The sequence below is a fragment of the Equus quagga genome, chromosome 11 (genome assembly GCF_021613505.1).
Source record: "Equus quagga isolate Etosha38 chromosome 11, UCLA_HA_Equagga_1.0, whole genome shotgun sequence".
Classification (NCBI taxonomy): domain Eukaryota; kingdom Metazoa; phylum Chordata; class Mammalia; order Perissodactyla; family Equidae; genus Equus; species Equus quagga.
Window position 1 is genome coordinate 40,872,930 of NC_060277.1, and position 22,748 is coordinate 40,895,677.

Sequence of the window (22,748 nt, forward strand, 5' to 3'; positions counted from 1 at the left end):
CATCTTGATACATATTAAATTGCTTCCTTCTATACTGTTTCTCTGTATCTCTTATAGTAGTGTGTCATATTGCTTATAATTTATATTATTATTTCAAAGGCTGATCTATCAATATGAAAAAGTTGGTAATGTATATTAATTTTACTTGAATATATGTATAACATTTAATAGAAGCACTATTGAATGTTAGGTACTTATGTGGTAGTTATCCATTTGAAATTATTAGATATTTCCATCACTTTATTTAGAAAAGAATTAAAAGCACGATTGATGGGAGCATGTGTAGAAAAATACCCAGTCATGTGTATTGTGATTGTGCTTGTGCTCACCTTGTATCTTTTGTTATATGCAATAAAGTTCTTTTTAGTTTGTGCCTTTGTTTTGCAGTGTTGCATGGGGCTGAACCACTGCCGTATTACACTGCTGCCCATGCCATGAGTTGGTGTTTACAGTGTTCCCAAGGAGTGGCCTATCTTCACAGCATGCAACCCAAAGCTCTAATTCACAGGGACCTGAAACCACCAAAGTAAGTTCTAGTCATGTGGTGGCTCTCTCGCCACCCCTCACCCATCCCCTAATTCAAGCTGATTGTTGCACATGAGTTTCTCTTTTCTATTCCCTTTTGGCTTGCATCAAGAGTGTTTATTTTTAACTCCCGTTTATCATTTAGTCATTTATCTAAGCTTGCATTTTAGAATCTTGTCTTTAGTGGGATTTTTATTTTGGTCAAATTTTTATTTTTAATAACTCCTACTTTGGATTAGCGTACTTCTAGAATCATTAGTCTATAAATCTTATTTCGCACCTGCAGTATATATTATTGTCCCTAGACAGTTAGTTCCATGAGAACACAGACACATCTGTCTTGTTCCCTGCTGGATCCCTAACAACTAGCACAATGTCCACCCATAGCAGACATTCTAAAGAAATTTATGGAGTGCTTATTATTTGCCCTTTCAGATGAAGGCAAAAGGGCATGTCTGGCATCCCGGATTTCTCCATCTTAAGGATCCTGGGACTTGGAAAGATCTTCAAAATTCCCTAAGTAGGCACTTTAAAAGTCTAAAACTTTTGGGGTTTTTTGTTTGTATAGGTGCTCAATTCAAGAAAACATACATGTGGTATTTATTGTCCCCTTTTTTCTCTAATTTTTTTCTGTATCTACCCGTGACAAAGTAAAAAAGTCCCCACATGCCCTCTCCCCACCACGCATGGCTGCCATATCAGTCCTCAGATAAGAGGTTCCCCCTAGGAAATCAGTCTCAAGTATTCCATTCTCTTGATACTGGTTTAAAGCATTAAAGTGTCCCTTCTGGATGTAACTTGTCACTCTCATGTCTAATCTGATACACTCTACATAGGTTCCAGCTTCTTGGAATCACTGTTCTCTCTGGTGTACTTTATTTCTACTCCCAGCCTTAAACTGATTTCTCTTTCCCCAGTTCCCTGGTCAAATGTTTAAGCCCCAGATTCATGACACTTTTATTTTTTTTAACTCCTGAGGCTGTTGTCTTAGCTACCTATCCTGGCTGGTAAAGAGGAAATCACGTAGGCTTTTTCTCCTGGTTGTGGAGATTGAGTCCTCCTTATTCACCCTATAGTAACACAGAGCTGAATTATCAAAGCAAACTCATGAAAATCATAACTCTTATCCAGCAACAAATTGCCTAATGATTCAAAGGGTACAGGCAAGCATCAGGCATAAAGCATTCTTTTCCTGCAAGAGCCAGAAACCATCAGATGCAACTCCCCAAAGTGTTCCTTTTCTTCTACATTAGGACCTATTTTGACTTTGGAATAACTGGCTAGTTATTAAACGATATACGTGAAAATATCTCACAAAACTTTTCTAACAGCTTTTCTATTCTATAATTACACAGCTTAAATGACTACCTCTGTTCTCCATCCAACCGCACCCCATAAATCCATCAATTTTAGGTTTATTTAACCAGCCTATTTAGACAGACCAGATATGTCCTAGTAAAATCATTGTAGATAGGGACTCTCTTTTTGTTAATAAATACCATTAACATGTTTACAAGAGGTCTGGTCTAGGTCATTCATTCCTCCTGGGCATTGTTGTGGTTGGACTCACCTGTAGTATTGCAAATCATCTTTGGGGCACGCAGTATTCAACTTGGGCTTTAGCATTAGAATTGATTTTTCACAATGTACTTGGGAAAAGAAAGTTCTTTGGAATGGCTATGCTTTCATGTACCATTGCAAGTACAAGCACACATGCTATATTTTGTTGTCACTGGAAATTCCAGCGTACAGATGCTGTGGTCAGGTAGAGTTCCTCAGAATGGCATATAAAGAAGACACCTGCTGATTTGGTTGGGTGTTTTATTCGGTATCAGTTGGTGCTTTTGCCCCTTTTCTGTTTATCTTTTGCAAGTTCATTGCGTGTTCTTCAATAATAAAAGTATGGTTTTGGTCCTAACTGTGTGAAAGTAAGCCTACAAAGATAATTTAAGTTCATATTTCAGTGAGCCTTAAATGTCATGCTCAGAGCTTGTGAATTATTAAAGTCTTATGAGTAAAAGAGTGCTAATTGTAATAGTAATAGTATATAAGTCATTCAGAAAAATTACTGTGTTATCTTGATTGTACCAGAATGAAACAGGGAAAACAGTTACAGAGTTCTTATCTTTGGTAAAGAGTAGTAAGAGTTGCAACAAGAACAGTGAAATGGGAAAAATGTTTTTGTTGAAGTGCATATAAAGGTAAATTACATTTAGCATTCTTTCCACTTTCTGTTATCATAGAAGTATTTGTGGCATTATGGAGATGAGAATAGTAGTTTATCTGGCTCATCTTAGTTACGTTTGACTAAAAGAAAACTAATTTTCTAAATAATCTCTCCAGTTAGAATTTTAGTACAAAATTATATACAAGGAATTTAAGTGTCTCAAGCTCTACAGACTGAGCTAACTGGGTGACTATATACAAGGAATTTATAAAACTTGTCCTTAGAATGAATCCCCATATACTGCTGTTGAATACTACTGCAGTATAGTATGATGACACAAAGTACACTGCGCATCTTTATTTCTCTTTGTTCTCAGAAGGAAAACCTAAGTAAGAATATGCTGCTTGGTGATCGTGCTTAGGTAATACAGCACGTAGGAAAGTCAGAATCTTAAGTTCAGAAGATTTTTCTGGAAATCTTTCATTAGGTCATTTTAACCATAATAGAGTTATATTCCTCCCCCCAACACATACTCGAAACGTAAAAATGGTTTAGGCATTGAGCATTTTTAGAAGTCTCTTCGAAATAAGGACATTGAAAATGAGGACCATTTTTTTCCTTCTTATATATTATTTTGGTTTACTTTCTTTAATTGTGTGTTATTTTTAAAATAATACACGTTTATGATTTAAAAACAAATTCAGATATTATAGAAAAATATGACGTAAGTCTTTCCTGCCTCACATTTCTACTCCTCAAAGGTAACCAGTTTTTTGGGGTTTTTTTGCTCAGGAAGATTAGCCCTGAGCTAACATCCATGCCAGTCTTCCCCCATTTTATATGTGGGTCGCTGCCACAGCATGGCTGACGAGTTGTGTAGGTCTGCATCGAGCATCCGACCCCACAAACCTGGGCTGCCAAAGCAGACTGCGCCAATCCCAACCGCTAGATCACAAGGCCAGCCCCCCGCTGTTTTATTTTTTAAGTGTATATTGGATTATACTATATACAATTTTGCTTTTTTCTCTTACATGGACATCTTTTCATATCAGTATACACAGATATGTACCTCTTTATTTTTAATGGATAAATAATATTCCTTATTGCCTGTTAAGGAAGGTGACTACTTAAAATAGAAACTATTCTTGGCCTTAGGAGCAATCTTAGACTTGGAAAACTTGATTTATAGAACTGCTTTTAGAAAATACAATGCTACTGAATCATTTGACGTTTTGAGATTCTGTAAAGTTTTCAGTGCTCTAAATTGGTGCTTCTCAAACTTTCTTACCCGCCTAGAACTAAGTTATGGTATAATATAATCTCAGTAGGTCTGAGAGTAGAGCCTTCTTAAGGAAAGTTGCATGTGAATTTTGCATTCAACTTCATATATCATGCTATTTGTTTTAAAGTTAATGTTAGGATGTTAAAAATACCTACAACTGAGTAAAAGTGATGGTCCAGGGAGACATGCCAGCTTTAACCTGGGCCTCTGTAGGCTCTCTGCCACTTATCCCAGCATACGCTGATATACTGGCAAGGTTTCATATGCTTCTTTGAAAAGCACATAAAGTTTAAGCCGTGATATGTATGCTTTTAAATTCTAACATCCTGTCTGTACTTGTAGGGATTGAATAGAAATATGGCTTTGATTCTTATTCTCACATAATAAGAATTTGATACTGCAGCAATATGGCAAAGCAGATGAAGTGAAAACCATCCTACAGCAAACCCCCAGAGATGCTACATATTACAACAAACATCCTTTTACATGTATGGATGATCTTACTAAAAAAATAAGGGAAATCCATCAGGGCAAAAGGTGGAGAGAACTGCTCCCTGAGTGGGAAGCAAGCATGGAAGCCAAGGGCTCTACTGTGAGCCTCGGCCAGTATCAAAATGTGAGCGCCAGGTTTTACTGGCCCCCGTGTAACTGGAGACAGGTTCTTTGTTCTGTACCAGGTGAGGTAGCAGAACTGAGACCTCTGCATAAATTCAATGTCCTTGGAGGGAACAACTTAAAGAAAAGCGGGCTAGAAAACAAAGTGTTCTGACAAGGCAAACTTCTCTCTCTTAACTGAGCGTCTCCCCCCCTGCTACTTTGAGTTTGCATTTGCCCTACTTACACAATCAAGAAAACCCCAACAAGACAGGTTATAAGTGCTTTGGGATTGATAGTGTCTCAGGACATCTAAGAGTGAGTGAAACTCCATTTTAAAGTCATATACTTTCAATCCAAGCCTTTAGATTGTTGCAGATTAAGATCAATCAAATGTGAAGCCACAATAAAAATTACCACACCTATAAAGATGCAAGTTCCCATGAGCGAAAATCAGCAGAAATAAACAAAGCAGAAATAAGCCCTCAAATATTAAGACTCCAAATATTTGGAATTATCAGATATAGTATAAAGTATATATGCTTAAATTATTTAAAAAGCTAAAAGAAGGAATTAAAATGTGCAAAAAAAATGAAAACTATCAAAAGTGACCAAAAAGAACTAAGAAAAGCATTTAAAAATGATTAAACTTTTAAGTAGCAGATATGAAAAAGGCGATGAGAATTAATGAGCTATAAGATATATATTGCTTATCAGCCTTTTAGGTCATGATATAGAGAATGATTTATATTTTTAAATATAATTAGCTTCTTTTTAATAATAGTAAGCTAATAAAAATAAAAAATAAAAATTTTAATAATAGTAAGCTAATAAAAAATAGTAATAATAAAAAAGTTACTTTCATAGTTCTTTTTACACTTTCAAAATACTTTACAGATTTAGTTTTTATAGGAGTAACAAGTTACATTGGGATATGAAAACTTTAGATTATGAGTATTAGTTTCTTAAAGGAATCTTAATAGCTGAGTAAATTAGTTGTTTTAACACTACCTGCTGTAGCCGGTATGAGGCTTGTCACAATAGAATTTATTTCTCACTCATGTGAAATCCAAAACAGATATTCCTTTTTGGCAGACGACCTTGCATATGGTCATTCAAGGACCTTAGTTAGGCGCCCTCCATCTTGTACTCCTGCCATCTTCCAGGACTTTGGGGACCTCTGCATTCAGCTAGCAGATAAAGAAAGAGAATGGAGATCCTCTATGAGAGGTTTTTTGAGCCAGACCTAGAAGTGACCCATGTCCCTTCTACCCACATACCAGTAGCCACAACTAAATCTTAGCCACACCTGCCTTCAAGGGAGGTTGGGAAATGTCCTGTATGCTCCAGAAGAAGAAGGGATGGGTTTGATAAGCAGTTGGCCAGTCTCAGCCCTGTCTGCCTTTTGGTCCCCCAAGATCTTTACTATTAGCACAGGTAGAACCACTCATGCCCTTTGCCCATTAAACGTCCCAAAGGCTCTTTCATTCACCATCCAGCTCACGGTCCAGGATCTTAGGACAATTTGTAGTCCTCTCCAGCTGGTCTGGATGTGGTTCCTCACAGTCTGGAAACAAATGAAACAAAAACACAAGTTATCTGTGTCTTCTCCCTCCCGCTTCCAACACACATGCACACGCAATGGCCGAAGAGAGACAGGACAGTGAGTGGAAGTCTCCATTGGGAAAAGGGAAGAATGGAGGCATACAGCAGTTACTGGTCTGTAGGGATGAAGTCCTCCTTTGTCTAGTCCCTCTGCTGTGGAATTGGGGAAGGTTTCTTGATCAGACTCTGATTCTGCCCTTGAAGAACTACTCCCTTATCCATTGCTCATGACTCCTCACCTCACCCTTTTGTAGGCTCCGCCCTGTCCATCTCCAGAGGCTTATACTCTCTTCAGAAGCTGTACAACTTTGTGGCCTACTCCCTGCTTATGCAGATCCGGGGTCCTGAGAGTTGTTGTAAAACTCAAACTGTCAGAGGCTTTTTTATCCCAGACTTGTGGTTTCTTTGGCAATATAATTTCCTTAAAAGTAGGCTTTTGATCTCCCATGTTCCAGTTAGTTCCATGTGCCTGTGACTACTACCAGAATTCATTCTTAGACAAAATCTTAAACCTGGTTTACTTAATTCCTGGCCTCGATGTCTTTTCTCAACTGAATGGAGACACCTTGAGGACATCAAGTTCAGGTGAGAAGTATTTTCTCTTAATTTGTTCTTTGCTGCAGTGCTGAGTCCTCATGGGCCTTTGTCATTCTTAGTTCCTGCTCTTTGGAGTCTGGAAGCAGTCAACTTTTCCAGTCTTTTAAAGCCACAAATTATCACAGGAGACAAATTTTACCACGTTTTGCCACATCTTGCCACATCTTTGCATAGATCTCTATCTTTCCAGCCTCCAGTTGCAGTTTTCTTGCTGCCTACTACTAAGCCAATGCCCAATATATTTGGTTTTTGTTATAGCTTCATCCACTTCAATATCATTTTCTTATATTGGTTAGAGTGACACTGTTGTAATAGATAAGCCCTGAAATCTCATGGCTTAACAAAGTACAGGTTTTTTCTTTTCACTCATATGAAGTCCAAAATGAATGTTCCTGATTAGTGGGCAGTTTTTCACATAGTGGTTCAGAGTCCCAGGCTCCTTGTGTCTTGTAGTTCATAATCCTCTGCATTCAGTGGCATATGGGGAAAGGAAAAGGAGTATATATTTGGGAGATTTTTATGGGCCAGGTTTGGAGGTGAAGTACATTGCTTTCACCCACATTCCATTGGTTAAAATGGTCATATAGCCACATCTAACTGCTCAGAAGACTGGGAAATGTAATCTTGTTGTGTGTCCAGGAGGGAGAGGAAATGAGATCAGTGAACAGCTAACCAGTCTTGCTGCATTAGGCTAAACTAAAGACTCTCATTACTCTTTACCATAAGTTTAATAAGAACAGAGCAGGTTTGCAGACTTTTGGACCCGGATCCACAGTAAGAAATACTTTACAATCTATCCTGTGTATACACATCACTGTGTATAGAAGTAAAACAACTTTCGTGAAACAGTATTTAATCTTACTAGTTGTGATGTACTTTGATATTTTCTATTGTTTTATTTCTTAAAATGGTGTCATAGTCTGAATTGATTTTGTGAGTGATTTTTTAGGTTTCCAGCTCTATGATCTAGATTTTTATAATACAGATTTTATAACTAGGTTTCTGCCTGAAGCTTGAGAAACACTGGGATAGATAGATTAACTATAAGGGGCAAGTGATTTATGAAGGTATAGATATCCATCCGGTCCTGTTTCAGGACACCATATTGTTGACCTACTAGAAGTTTTTTAAACCCCATGTTTTGTTTTGGCCCCGAGAGAAGTGTAGTCAGGAAAGATGGAGATGGAGATGGAGACATCAAAAAGTGGGTCTAACAGTCCCTCTAAGAGAATTGGGTTATGGCCAGTTAATTTTTACTGATACTCCTCTCAAGTATTGAGCTATCATGCTGACCAGGTAACATTTCACGGAAGTGGAATGGTGACATTTTGCTTAACCCTTTCTATTTTCACAAAAGGCTCTTCTTTTATTATAGAATCATATATTGGTCTTAAAACCTTAGGTTTTCTGTTTTGGTTTTTTTTTTTTAACAGCTTGCTGCTGGTTGCAGGAGGGACAGTTTTAAAAATCTGTGATTTTGGTACAGCCTGTGACATTCAGACACACATGACCAATAACAAGGGGAGTGCTGCTTGGATGGCACCTGAAGTTTTTGAAGGTAAAATGACAAAAGCATAATGTGATTGGTAATCTGCCTTATTACTCATGTAAATCCAATATGTATTTATAGCTTTTCCCTGTTTCCGTGGTTTTATTTCTGCATAGTACATAATTATAAGCTAGATACAAAAGTCTAAGGAGGTATTAAATAAATGTAGCCTTAGATCTTAAATCGAATAGCAAGATTTAAGTTGTCTAGCACCTTCTATGCAAGTTCAATCATGTGTACAGTTCATCCTCATTCTCAGATTCTGTAATTGTAAAATCTCCTGTTTGTAACCCTAAGATCAGTACTCGGTGCTTTCATGGTTATTCTCAGGCCTGCATAGAGCAGGAAAAAATTTTGAGTCACAAAACACACGCATTCCCAGCTGAGGTCAAACAAGGCAATACTCTGCCTTCTTGTTTCAGATCTTATACTGTTGTTTTTGTGATCTATTTAGTACCACATTTTTTCACTTTTTTGTGCCTTTTGTTGGTGATTTCACTGTTTAAAATGGCCTCCAAGAGTAATATTGAAGTGTTTTCTAGTGTTTCTAAGTCTACTGTGATGTGTTTTACAGAGAAAATATATGTGCTAACCAATTTTCATGCAGGCGTGGCTTATAGTCTCTTGGCCATGAGTTTGATGTTAGTGAATCAGCAATATATATTAAATAGGGTATTTGAAGCCGAAACACATGTAAAGCAAGGTTATGTATTGATCAGTTGACAAAATGTTGTGAAGAGGCTTGCAGGAAAAACCTTGTATTTCGCTAGGAGCAGATGACTCAGTGTTCACTAATTCAGTGTTACTAGCAACTTTACAGAGCAGAAATACCAGGAATAACGAGTCAGTTGTGCTTTTGTATTGGTTTCCTAGCAATTAAAACTTCACAGTCTCAAGTTTAAGTGAGCATGCCTTAGAAAGAACACAAGTAATTGGACAGTTACATGATACTAAAAACAACAAGTAAAGGATAAGCTTATGTTAACTTTCTTTTATATCTCCATATCTCACTCAAGTTCTAAAAGAGTGATTCATAAATTTCGTGCTAGGTTTCTGTATAAAAATTTCAAACTGTCTTTTAAATGAGAAAAGTTGAACTGAAGATGTATGATTTGTATGTTAGGAAGTGTGAATACCCATAAAATTCAGATACATTCAATAATCAGGTTCTGATTATGGCTTATTTCTTTTAATTTTGATGAATTTAAAGTTTCTTGTTTCTTTGTACCCACCCAAAAGAGAAATTTGCTATGCAGCTGGTCACTTGAGTGGAGCTATTTTGCCATAAAATTCTATTAAAAAGTTAGTAGACAAGCAGGTGTTAAATCATACAAAATTAGGGGCCAACCCGTGGACAAGTGGTTAAGTTCATATGCTCTGCTTTGGCAGTCCAGGGTTTTGCCAGTTCAGATCCTGGGCACGGACCTAGCATCGCTCATCAAGCCGTGCTGAGGCAGCATCCCACATAGCAGAACTAGAAGGACCTACAACTAGACGATACAGCTATGTACTGAGGGGCTTTGGGGAGAAGAAGAAAAAAAAAGATTGGCAATAGATGTTAGCTCAGGGCCAATCTTTAAAAAAAAATTACACAAAATTAATGATGCCTCCTGTTTTCAAATTCATATACAAAATACATATAATTGGCATTGTTTTATAATTATTTATTTAAACCTTTCTGCGAGTTAAAATAACACAATATGGAGAGCCAAAAGATTTGTTTATACGAAAGAACCCAGAAATAAAAGTTACTGCTAATTGTTTAGAGCAACCAAGCTCAGCTCAGACGATTAGCCTATGTAGATTTCTTTATATCTGAAAGATGTCAGCGCCTGTGGTGCAGATTAGATTGGAACTTCATTGTAATGCTTACAGTGCTCAACTCAGAGCAGGTGTAGTACACATACTAGATACGTATGTAGCTATCGCTGTCATTGTTCATTCTTATATTGGGTTGTTTGGGGGGTTTTTTTGTTTAATTTTTTTTGTTTTATGGCTGTTTATTGTGCTGATTCACCTGCCAATTTAGTAAACGTGTAAATTTTGCTACATAATCTGCTCACCGTAAATTTGTTATCCATAATTTTCACTGCTTACAACTTATTTTTAAGTTTTCACATTAAGAATTTCATCTCACCAGATATTGAAAAGAAAATCCCAGCACTAAATTAGAAATTTCTTCTGCTTTGATAGTAGAGTAATACTATCCATTAAGAGAATGGGGGCAGAAAATTTAAAATTAAGAAATTAAAGAAAGGAATGTACAAATGTTTCATACTCTGCCCCTCAGAAAGTACAGTCTAAATAAATAAAAGATAAGCCCTGTGCTTGTTGATGCAAAGGTAGAAAGTGACCAGCTTTCTAAAGTGGATTTTTTAGTGCATTATTAATACTTAATTCATGAAAAAGGTGTATTTGTTACAAAGACTTAAGGTACTTCAGACAGAGTAATTTCTCAACTCTACATGTGGCATGCTCTTGTTTTTGTACACAATGCTAATTCTTAAAATTTACGAAAGCAGTTATTTCTGTAAGTGATGTGGAAAAAAGTCTTGAAAGTATCCTACCCTTTTTTCTAGGTAGCAATTACAGTGAAAAATGTGACGTCTTCAGCTGGGGTATTATCCTTTGGGAAGTGATAACGCGTCGGAAACCCTTTGATGAGATTGGTGGCCCAGCTTTCCGTATCATGTGGGCTGTTCATAATGGTTCGTGAAAAGAAATTTTTTAAATGTTTTGTATATTTCCTATTCAGAAAATTGTTTCTCCTCCAAAGAAGACCATTTATCCCTAATATTAAAATGTACAATTCTTTGTTACCAGAATACTTTCCTACCATCAGTCTCCAACCCTCCGCCAACCCCAAAATCAGGCAGGGCAAGGCAGGGCACGGTCCTGGCCTTTGCACAAAGCTAGAGGTCTGCACACTGTGCTAATTAGAGAAAGGCCATCCCTGGATGGCCAGAGCCCACTACCTAAGTTGGCTCTCTCCAGGGGATAGGGAAGCATCGGACTGGACTCTGTGGAGAAAATAAAATTTAAAAATGAAGTAAATGGATAAAATGTGTCACATGGTTAAGATAATTTGGGAGCTGAAGCCTTTTTCTCCTAAGGAAGCAAGGGTTTCACCGAGGAGAGAAAGCAAAGAATGATGTTGAGTTGTTTCTTAAGCTTTTCATAAAGGCAGAACACAAAGTGCTTCACATCCTCTTTCCTTGTGTCTTCTCATTCATCCTAATGAGCTGAGTACAATTATTGCCGCATTTTACAGCTTTACAGAAACTGAGACCTAGAGAGGTTAAATAATTTGCCCAAGGTCACAAGATTAGTAAGTGGTATTGCTGGGATTCAAATCCAGATCTTTGTATTCCGGTGCTCTTATTTTTAAGTTGTGTTGCCTTATGGACTCACTGGCCTTGCATCCCACCTGTTCCCTTTTATACCTCTATTTATGATGTTTCTAACCACCCATGATGTTAGGATACATCTTACTTATTAATCAAGTTACTTCCCATTTGCTTTGGAAAATAAACTCCATGAAGGGAAATTGCTTAACTTTTAACATCACCCTCTGTTATTTAATTTCTGTCACTTGAGTATAATCATTCTGATTAATGACGTTTTAATCTACTATCCCACAAGCAGTACGAACACATATCTGCCTATTTAAGTCATTCATAGACTTGTCCAACAGTACCTTCATCTGAGTAATTGTGAGCGCGTTTACCAGTTTCCTGTACTACCTTTCATTTTAGTGACTTTAATGTCATTGTGGAGAATGCTTGAACATCGACCAAGACAGTCTGTTTTCTTTTTCTTTCTGTCAGTTGTCAGTAAATAGCTGACTGTCAATGAAGTAAGGAATAAAAGAACTAACTTGTTAATTGATGAAATTACAAAGATTTCATTATATTTGAGGACTTCTTTAAATTAGAGACCTTAGTAATAATATTACAGTCTTGGTTACTGCACAGAAGTTGGCAGTTTTCAGCTTATGAGATGACTGATTCACAGCAGCCAAAAGGTTTGCCTTCCACAAGAGAGTCACTTGGGAGGCCAGTGAGTATAACACCAGAGTTGATGACTTTTAGATGTCTAAGATGATTTTTCAAACACATTTGAAGGTTTTGCAATAAATCTAAAAATAAATATCTCAGGTAAGATTACCTCAAGCCAGGATTTTATTTTTCTTAATAAAACACATTAATCCATTATTATTTGTTGAAAGACTGTTTATAACGAATGAAATAATATTAATTCTCAGTCTTACTGTTACCCTAACACATATAGAAATTTTAATTTAACTCTTCAAAAAGTAACTATACCTTTATTAGCCTAAAGGACAGAAAGAGTACTTTTATTACTCCAAAAAAAAATCTTAAATTACAAGATCTATAAAATAAATACTGCTTTGGAAATACATACACAAAACTTATACCATTCTTTGGGTAAATACATTCTTCCCCCCCCCCCCCAATTTTCAATTGTAGGTACTCGACCGCCACTGATCAAAAATTTACCTAAGCCCATTGAGAGCCTGATGACTCGTTGTTGGTCTAAAGATCCTTCTCAGCGTCCTTCAATGGAGGAAATTGTGAAAATAATGACTCACTTGATGCGGGTATAATCCTTCTTTTGAGGGGCTTTGGGTTTAGGGGAATTTGATATATACTGAGTTTTAAAGGGGTTTTAAAGTAAAGGGACGTTATTGCTATTTTCTGCTTTATACTATTCTGTATTTTCCAAGTTAGAATGAACATTCATTGCTCCTATAATCAAATGAGGAGACATTATTTTGAGAAACGAATATCTAGTTCTTTATAATGGAAAGATGGCTAGACTCCGTTTCCAGACTTGCTTTTTCCTCCTGCTTAACTTAGTGGACAAATGTGTTTCCGGGCATGTTGCTTCATCTGTAATGAAAGAGATGCTGAGTTAGATACTCTCTAAAGCCTTTCCGGGGCTTAGGTATTTTATGACTCTAATGCTTGCTAAAGTAAATTTTAAATTTTCTTTAGCACACATCTTCATCAGGCAAGCAGTCTTTTATGCAGGGCAATAGAGAGATTGCATTCTCAGACACATTTATTTAAGTGATTTTGACCTTTTGGTTTTTCATTACGTATTTTCAGCTTTTCATTTGCCATTAAAAAGTTAAACTTCCTTCTAGGATTTATAGAATTTTGAATTTAGAAGAACCCTTTTAAATGATTATCAAAATTTCCTAGTCTGTAAATCAAACACTTCTTTAGAATTATTTGAATAATTTTAGGCCTCTAGTTTTTGGTGCACTAACAAAATCTATCAAATAGTACCTTGACTTTAAAAAGTTCATGAAAGTTCCTGAATTTCAGAACAGTTTGCTCAGTGAAAGAATCTTTCATTCTCCTCAAATATAGACTAAGTGATTTCCTAAATGGGTGAAGATTTAGTTTGTTCATTCTATTGAAAATAACTTAGGCAAACCTGCTTCAACTTCTTACCATCATATTCGGATACCAGCTATATATAGAATCCTGGGCCCTAAAGATATGTTCATAAGAAAGCAACTTAGTCTCTGTAGTCAGATAGCTTTAAACACTGGCATATATAAATTGTTCAAATTGTAATTGTGCTTATATGTGCTTTGTCTAATTTGAGAAAAAAACTTTTCTTTTTTTTCCCTAAATTCTAATTTTTATCTATCCCGTGTTTCCAATATTACATCTTCAGTTCAAAGAGGGACATCCATAATCTATCCTTGATATTTAAAATATTAGTCTAATAATTATTCTATGGCATACCAGTCTCAGTTGTCAGACTAAGAATCATTTCATCAACTTGGAAGTTTACATTGCTGCTATGAGAACATAAATATGTTTCATATAATTATGAGAAATGATACTATTGTATTTCCTGTGTTTCTCTAGAGAAATATTTGCTATTTTCTTCAAGACTATCTAGGCTCTGTGTAAAATGGATACTTAGGTAGATACATGGCGTTGATCATGGTTGAAATTCAGAAGAGTAGCACATTATTGTTATCTTTGTAAAATATAAAACTTAGGTATTTACAGATTCATTCTATGCCTTAGGGAAAATAAAGCACGATCTTTGCTACGTTGAAATCCTACAACAAGGAAGTAATTCAGACGTACTCTTCAAGTTAATTTTTACAGGAGTTAATTTGTATTAAAGAAATTTTAAATTGTGATTTACCTTTTTATATATAGTACTTTCCAGGAGCAGATGAGCCGTTACAATATCCTTGTCAATATTCAGATGAAGGACAGAGCAACTCTGCCACCAGTACAGGTAAATGGATAGATTGGAAGAGTAATAACCTAATTTTTTTGTGTCTCTCTCCCCATGAAATTATAATCAAGAACCAGTGAGTGATGTCCCCATTTGCATTGTAATTTCTTCATTACATATGATTGACTGCAATTTGAGTTTCCAGGTGTATCAATCTTCATGAAGGTGCCCAGATTAAAGAGTTACTGAAGACCCGCTTCCAAGTCTTAGAATTCTTGCATGGTTATATATAAAAAGATTGAATATTATATTGCTGTGAGCATCATTCTTTATTTTAAAAAGTTTTTACACAGACACTGTCAGATCAAATAGTATTAGAAAGTATTGTAAATATATATAACAACATAATTTCTTCATCATGAATACCCTACTTTTTGGTCTTTGTAGAAGAGTCTACAGAGACTCTTATTTAAGAAGCTGAGTTTTAGTTCAGTTTTCTAAATATGAAGTTGTAGTGGTATTTGTAGTTTGTGGTCATCAAAAAAGATAGTCTAATACTCTAACTTAGAGAAACTGTACTTCTCAACATAGATGGCATTTTAAACATTTCATTATTAATTTAATTACAACTAAAAGGTTTATGTGTATATGTTCACATATATTTGTCCATGTATTTATCCCAGACTTAATATTTTTTTTTTTAAAGATTTTATTTTTTTCCTTTTTCTCCCCAAAGCCCCCTGGTACATAGTCTTATATTCTTCGTTATGGGTCCTCCTAGTTGTGGCATGTGGGACGCTGCCTCAGCGTGGTTTGATGAGCAGTGCCATGTCCGCGCCCAGGATTCGAACCAACGAAAAACTGGGCTGCCTGCAGCGGAGCGCACGAACTTAACCACTCGGCCATGGGGCCAGCCCCTTAGTATTTTATTTTTACTAACAAATATTTGGACTGGTCTATTTTCTCCACCTCAGAAATAATTATATTTATTTTAAGCTGGTTTAGTCTTCTGCTAGTTATTCCCAAATTCCAATTTTACTGAAAATCTTTTGAGGGGCTCTGAATCCTAAAATGAACTACTCTAAAATGACATTATTTACTTCTACCACTACCTTCAGACCCTCCTCCCGTTTCCGTACTGTGACCCTTAGTCCTTTGATTCTTCCACCTTTTCACTGACCCTCAGTCCTCTTAGATCCATCCTTCCTCCCTCACTCCACTTAATTCCAGGCAGCTATTATAAATCCTTTAGGAATAATCCTCAGCCTTCTAGCCCTTGTCTCAGGGTTGTTTGGCTAAACTGTAAGCCTAATTAAATCTGACACTCAGTTTACTCCTTGCCTGTACCAGTGCAGCTGAATGTGACTGGAGATGACACATGGTTACTATCCTCCAGTGCCTCTTTAGAGCTGCTGGACAATTGTACTGTATTTTAATCCGTCTCCCCTCTCCTAGATGACTTAATTTTATACTTTAGCTTCTCTCCTCAAACTTCAAACACCTCCTCTAACCTTGTTTACTATTTTTCTGAGAAAATTGGAGTAATCAGAAGATAGCTCCTACAAGTTCCCCCACTACATCTACCCGCCTGCCTGTACCTGTGCCCATCTCCTCTACCTTGTCTTCTGTTGCTGTGACTGAATTCTCCATGCTCCTAGCCGAAGGCAAGCCTGTCTGCTTGTGCATTGTATCCCATCTGCTCTTATCAGTTCTTCCTTCTGTGTCCTGTTCTTCTGGGATCATTTGCAGAGCATATATAGTCTGTATTTGCATTTTCTAGCTTCTCTCTTCCCATTCTCTCTTGTGCCCTCTTTATTGAGGCTTTTATTATACCACTACTCTAGAATTGCTCTCGTCGAGGTCACTGGTTATGTCCATATTACTAGCGCTAAATGAATGATTTTCAGTTCTCATCTATTTTGACTCTCAGTAGCATTTGACACAGTTCATTACTCTCTTCTTTACAGCACTTTGGTCTCCAGTATACCATACTAGCCTGGGTTTCGTCTTACATCTCTGGCTACTTGTTCTGATGGTTTCCTGTTCTGGTTATTCCTCATCTTCCCAAGCTATAAATGTCAGAGTGCCCAGGGCTCAGTCATTTGGCCTCTTCACTTATCTGTCTATACTCATTCCCCTGGTAATCTCATCCAGTATCATGGCTTTATATACCATCTATTTGCTGATGTTTTGCTCCATCCCACACCTGAGTTTCATACTCGTATATCCAAGTACTTGCTTGATACCTAGTAGGAACTCAAACTTAACCATTTTCAAACTGAGCTCCTGATGACTCCCTTCATTCTCACTCCTCCCATGGTCTTCCCCATCTGATTCATATAAGCCACTTCATTCTACTAGCTCAGGCTAAGAACCTTAAAGTCATCCTTGACTGTTAGAAGACTTTTTAGGCATTTTTGTTCTCTTTGTGTGCTATCCTTAAATTTCATTTAAAATGGGTTTGTTGGGTATCTTCATTAGCTTGTAAAGTCTTATTTTATTTTTATTCATATCTTGCTAGTTTGGAAAAGAATTTAAGTTACATATTATTGAATGAAGCATTTGTATTATTCACAGCTATATTCATAATTGTTTCTGCTTTCCTAGGCTCATTCATGGACATCGCTTCTACAAATACCAGTAATAAAAGTGACACTAATATGGAGCAAGTTCCTGCCACAAATGATACTATTAAACGCTTAGAATCAAAATTGTTGAAAAATCAGGCAAAGCAACAGGTTTGTTTTACTATTAAAAGTAAAATCATGTGGTAACCTTAGTTATAACATTGTACTAAGCAGAAGTTATTTGCTGTCTTCCATTATACAAATCCTGAATCTTATTCCTGAAGCAGACAGATGAGCTTAAGAGTAGAAACATATAATGAGATTCTCTTGCCATTTATTACCAGGTTGTTTTCCTTTCTGATGATTGCTGCCTTTGCCAGCTGTGCAAAAGATGATCTCTAACTTTAATGGTTGATGGTTAAAAATATAAAATGGGTATTTCTTGGCCGTACTACCCTGTTAAAGGAGTTGTCCTAAATCTGTCGTGTCATCTTGTTCATATTTATTATATTTTTGCTGTTGTTAGTTTAAAAATATTTTAAGGAGTGATTTTATTCATCTCATCTGAGGCATTTAGGTTAACTAATAATTGGGGCATTTAACTCCCAACTCCAGTGACCAACCATTCCTAAAGGCCAGCATTTGCAGCTTGCTCTCCCTTACCCTTGTAGCTCCCTCTCCCTGAAAACTTCCCTTTTCTTTCAGACTGGAACAGAATCCGTAAGAATCCCAGTTGATATCTTCCTCCTTCTAGACTGCCCAGGATTTTTAAATCTAAAGAGCTTCAGTAATTCAAATTGACCTGTAATTTTAACAGAGTGAATCTGGACGTTTAAGCTTGGGAGCGTCCCGTGGGAGCAGCGTAGAGAGTTTGCCCCCAACCTCCGAGGGCAAGAGGATGAGTGCTGACATGTCTGAAATAGAAGCCAGGATTGCTGCGACCGCAGGTAAAAAGGAAATAAAAGTCTGAAGAGGAGTGAAAATGGTAGTTACAGTTGTTTCAGTAGGGGAAATGTCAAGGTTTTTTGTGTCTAAAATTTTTTTAAAGCAGAAAGTAGGCTTACAATATACTTTCTAAGCTTCTAGCAATAATTTATACATTTATTTCAAATTCCGTATAAGGAAGGTATGACTTGTAAAATTATTTGGATCATAAAATGTACCTTCCTAATTATAGATTTTATTGAATGTAATTCTTTCAACTCAAACATGAGCTGAAAATCTAAGTGAGAGGTTGAAATTTTGCCAAAACCAGAATGTTTTGGAGGATTTTGAGTGCTTATACTAGAATCTTGTGCTGAACTCAAGTAATAGTGAGTATTTTGTTTTGAATTTAGCGAAAAAAATGTACTCCAGATCCAAATATGATTTGGCCTTACTGTCTGCTCCTACTCCTTCCAGTGGCAAAAAGTAGCTAAGTTGGTTGTGATCAATTCTCTTAATTGTAAAATAAAAGATCATTATAATTTTATTTGATCTTGAAAAAGGTAGCATTTAAATTCCATTTTTTCAGTTCTTAAAATGATTAATTATGGAATGACTGGTCAGCACAAAAACAATTATATGTTTTGTTATCTGAATGAACTTCTTACCTTCTTTTCTAATCAGGTTTCATTTTAGTAATGCTGGTTTAATTTATTTTCTTTCATATTCCCCCAGGAGTGGAGGGGAGCCAATTATAAAAGTAAATACTTTTCTGTTGTGGAAAATGTGGAAATGTAAACGAACAAAAAAAGCCCAGTCTTCCATAATTGTCCCACTCAGAGATAAACAAAAAACCAGTCTTCCATAATTGTCCCACTCAGATAAACACTTAACATTTTTGTGTATTTACCTCTGGTCTTTTAACTATGTATGTGTATACATGTGTATTTCCATGGGTGTTAGCATATATATTTTTTAACTTAGCTAACCAGGTTTGTTGTGGGGTTTTTTTAGGTCTTTTTAGACATTCATTTAGTTTTTTTCTAAATAGAATATTCTCATTTTGTGTGGAGCTTTTTTCAGAAAGAAGTTGTCCAGGGGACCATCATAGTATACTTGTTTTCAACTAATCTTGATCACTGACTTTATTAGTTAGCATTAGAATTGGTTAGATATAACAGAACATCCAGAATAACAGTGTCTTTAACACTTAAGCTTTATTTTGCACACGTGCACAAATCTGGAGATAGGCTCCATGATCATTAGGCAACTGGGCTCCTTCTGTCTCTTTGCCACAATCCCTTTTGTGTGGCTTCCATCTTCAAGGTTACTTTGTGCTGCAAAATGGCTATTACAGCTCCAGTCGTCACATCCACAATCCAGGCAGCAAGAAGGAAGAATTAGAGCAAGGCCAAAAGGGCACATACCCAAGCTCCTTCAAGAAACTTTCCCAGAAGTCCCTGCTAACAGTTTCCACATAGAAGTCATTGGCCATAGTAATAGGATCAGATGGCTACAAAGGGAAGAAGGATCTACGATCTTTTATCTGAGAACGTTGCTGTCCTGAGTAAAGTAAGGGTTCTGTTGCTGAGAAAGAAAAAAATAGAGATTTGCAGGAGACTAGCAGTCTCTGCCACAGAGATGGAGCTTCAGAAATGATCTAGTTGAATGGAGGTCACCAGCCACTCACAAGCCCTCCTGGTGTCTATGAGTCACAAGTGTTTCTGTTGAGTGAGAGTGTCTCAGTGTAGTGTCAGATGAACAGTGCACACACAGAGATACTCTCACACTTTGGGGAACCTTCACTTGAGGAATATCACTCAAGTTAGGCCTGCCAAATAGTGTTTGCTACCCTAAAACAGGAAGTAGTGTTATAATAATTTTATATCTTTGCTGGTAATTATAAAACTTGATAGTTTCATATCTTTGCTAGTCAGTTACTGCTTTATAATTATTCTTTACAGAAGTGATATTTCACTAGGTTAAAGGTAACCACACACATTTAAATTACCCTAACTATAGAACAGATGCTATTGAACGTCCATTGAATTTTATACAATTCAGATTTTTAAGAGAATTGTCTTACTTTGAAAGGTTCATATTCTCCAGCGTTTCAACACTATTCGTGTTTACCAAGAATGTACCCTAAACTTTGGAAACTACAATAAATATTCAGTTTACTAGAAGTATGTGTAAATATTTATAGTCATAAAAACGTACACTTTTCATAGTTGGTTCAGTAATTATCATTTAATCATTGAATTTTATTTTATAGCACACTTCAAGAAATGCCTAATTGAACATGTACTCCTGTGTTTGTGACATTAAAACAAATTGATAGCTTCTTTCTTTTTAACTCCTCTCTTCCTTCCCACGTTCATCCCAGCCCCCCATCGCATATCAGTGGTTTCAGTTAGGTAGATTGTTTCTGTGAACATGTTTGAAATTGAGCTTCCTCAGTACCCTGCAGCTTTGTTTGTCTGTGTCCTATTTTTTTTTTCTTTCTGCTAATTAAAGCCGGTATGTGAAACATCTTGTATTGGTAGTTATTTGCTCCTTAATCATGCCTTTTCTAAGCATGCATGAAGTTATATAGTTCTGCATGCCATTCTGCATGAAGTGTTATTAACAAAACTATTTGAAAATTATTATTTTTGTAGTTAATCGTTTTCTGTGTTACTGTTTGTGGTTGTTTGCATGTATACTGTATATATGTGTTTTTACAGCCTATTCCAAGCCTAAACGGGGCCACCGTAAAACTGCTTCATTTGGCAACATTCTGGAGATGGCAGCATATGTCCCTGAGATCATCTTATCAGGTATCTTAGACCACCTGAGTTGGTCTAATAGCTGTGGAACCGGAATAATGATCCCTGGTACTTATAAAATGCTTCTTGCTCCAATTTTTATAGGATGTGAAAATAGATACCTTGCACTCAGTAATTAAGAAGATAGATTGAAAACTGTGTATTTTTATCTACATTGAAGCGAGCTTGACAGAATACCTCAGATCTCTAAAAGTGAGAATAAAATGGAAGGCAAAGTATACCTTTTCACAAAAGGGAGAGTGCCAGCCCAGAATTCTACCAACTTCCTCTCATCTTTTAAGTGAGCAGATGAACTGAACCAAGACCTTTTTTGTATCCAGTAGCATGAGGAAACAACTATTGAAAAGTACTTGTTGTCGTTGGCCCCTTTCCTTCCTTGATTACTACTTTTTAGGCTCACTCTAGATTTCTATCCCAGCCTCTTTCCCTTGGTAGCAAGTGCAATATGAAGTTGAGAAAAAGAGTTGCTAAATAGCATTTTGCCTTAACCTGGAAAACAGAAATAAAGTAAAACTAAATGAAATTTGCTGTTTTGCATGGTATCTTGCCAAAGAATCATGATCAGTTCTGATTCTTGTATATTATCAGGAGAATCTTCTTGCGGGTTACATATTTTTATATTTAACTCACACATGGGTCTGAAATTGGTAAATTGCTTTTATTTCTTATGGTGATCATTTTATAGACAAATCTAAATCACCATTTTTGATAGAAACTTAAACGGCATATGTAACCTTCAGTATTGGTTATTATTTGTTATCAAAATTATCATTTATTTATCCCTCTGCTTTAGGTTTTCCTCCACCTCTTTCCCCAAAATTTGGTAAGAAAACACATAATTTTTCCCACACACATTCATGGGTGTGATTTGGGTGAATTCTCCATCACCCTGTACTTTGCCTGTGTTTGTGCTTTTAGGATAATATTGTGTTATAGTTGAGTATCTAGTGATTCTTTTTTTTTTTTTGAGGTAACATTGTTTTATAGCATTATATAAATTTCAGTTGTACATCATTGTGTTTCGATTTCTGTGTAGACCACGTCATGTTCACCACCCAAAGACTGCCATCCTTCACCATACACATGTGCCCTTTTACCCCTTTCACCCTCCCCCTTCCCCTCTCGTAATCACCAGTCTATTCTCTGTGTCTGTATGTTTGTTTGTTGTTGTTGTTTTTACCTTCTACATATGAGTGAAATCATATGGTATTTGTCTTTCTTCATCTGGCTTACTTCACTTAGCATAGTGCCCTCAAGGTCCGTCTGTGTTGTTGCAAATGGCAAGGTTTCATCATATTTTTTTTTATGGCTGAGTAGTATTCCATTGTGTCTATATACCACATCGTCTTTATCCATTCCTTCCTTGATGGGCACTTAGGTCGTTTCCAAGTCTTAACTATTGTGAATAATGCTGCAGTAAACATAGGGGTGCATAGATCTTTTGAAATTAGTGGGTGTTCATGGTCTTTGGATGAATACCCAGAAGTGAAATAGCTGGAATAGTGGTTCTTTTCTCCTCTAGTAAACTGAAAACTGTGAGGATAGAGACCATTTTTGTTATTTATTATTGATTGTATCAGCAGTATCTGGCTCAATGCCTCACACATAGTGTTTAATAAATGTATGCCTATTAAATAGGTGAACAAGCCATTATTGAGCTCCAGTGACTAGGAACTAAGATACATATAAAATCTGTATAAATTATAAATATGTATAAAATACAAATTCTAAATTAAGGGCCATCTTGTCTGTATAAAACCATTTTATATTAGGATAATTTTTATTCTGGTTACCAAAATGGCTTATTTTACAACATCGTCACTATTGCTGTTCAGAGCATAGAGTTAATCCATTTCTCACTTAGTAATTTTATTTA

At 36.3% G+C, this 22,748-nt stretch overlaps 1 protein-coding gene across 3 annotated transcripts in view; it reads left to right on the forward strand.

Moving 5' to 3' along the window:
- The window catches only part of MAP3K7 (mitogen-activated protein kinase kinase kinase 7), a 68,836-nt gene that overhangs the window by 15,851 nt on the left and 30,237 nt on the right, over positions 1 to 22,748 (forward strand). For 2 of the 3 annotated variants that reach the window (XR_006890669.1, XM_046676211.1), the window contains exons 5-12: positions 388 to 526; positions 8,204 to 8,328; positions 10,899 to 11,027; positions 12,810 to 12,940; positions 14,532 to 14,613; positions 17,161 to 17,291; positions 17,938 to 18,067; positions 20,771 to 20,863. Coding sequence is in view for 2 of the 3 variants with exons in the window: in XM_046676211.1 (XP_046532167.1) it covers positions 388 to 526; positions 8,204 to 8,328; positions 10,899 to 11,027; positions 12,810 to 12,940; positions 14,532 to 14,613; positions 17,161 to 17,291; positions 17,938 to 18,067; positions 20,771 to 20,863 (960 nt within the window). In the remaining variant the exon portion in view is untranslated. The remainder of the gene's footprint in view (positions 1 to 387; positions 527 to 8,203; positions 8,329 to 10,898; positions 11,028 to 12,809; positions 12,941 to 14,531; positions 14,614 to 17,160; positions 17,292 to 17,937; positions 18,068 to 20,770; positions 20,864 to 22,748) is intronic. The other variant, XM_046676212.1, reaches the window with a different exon arrangement.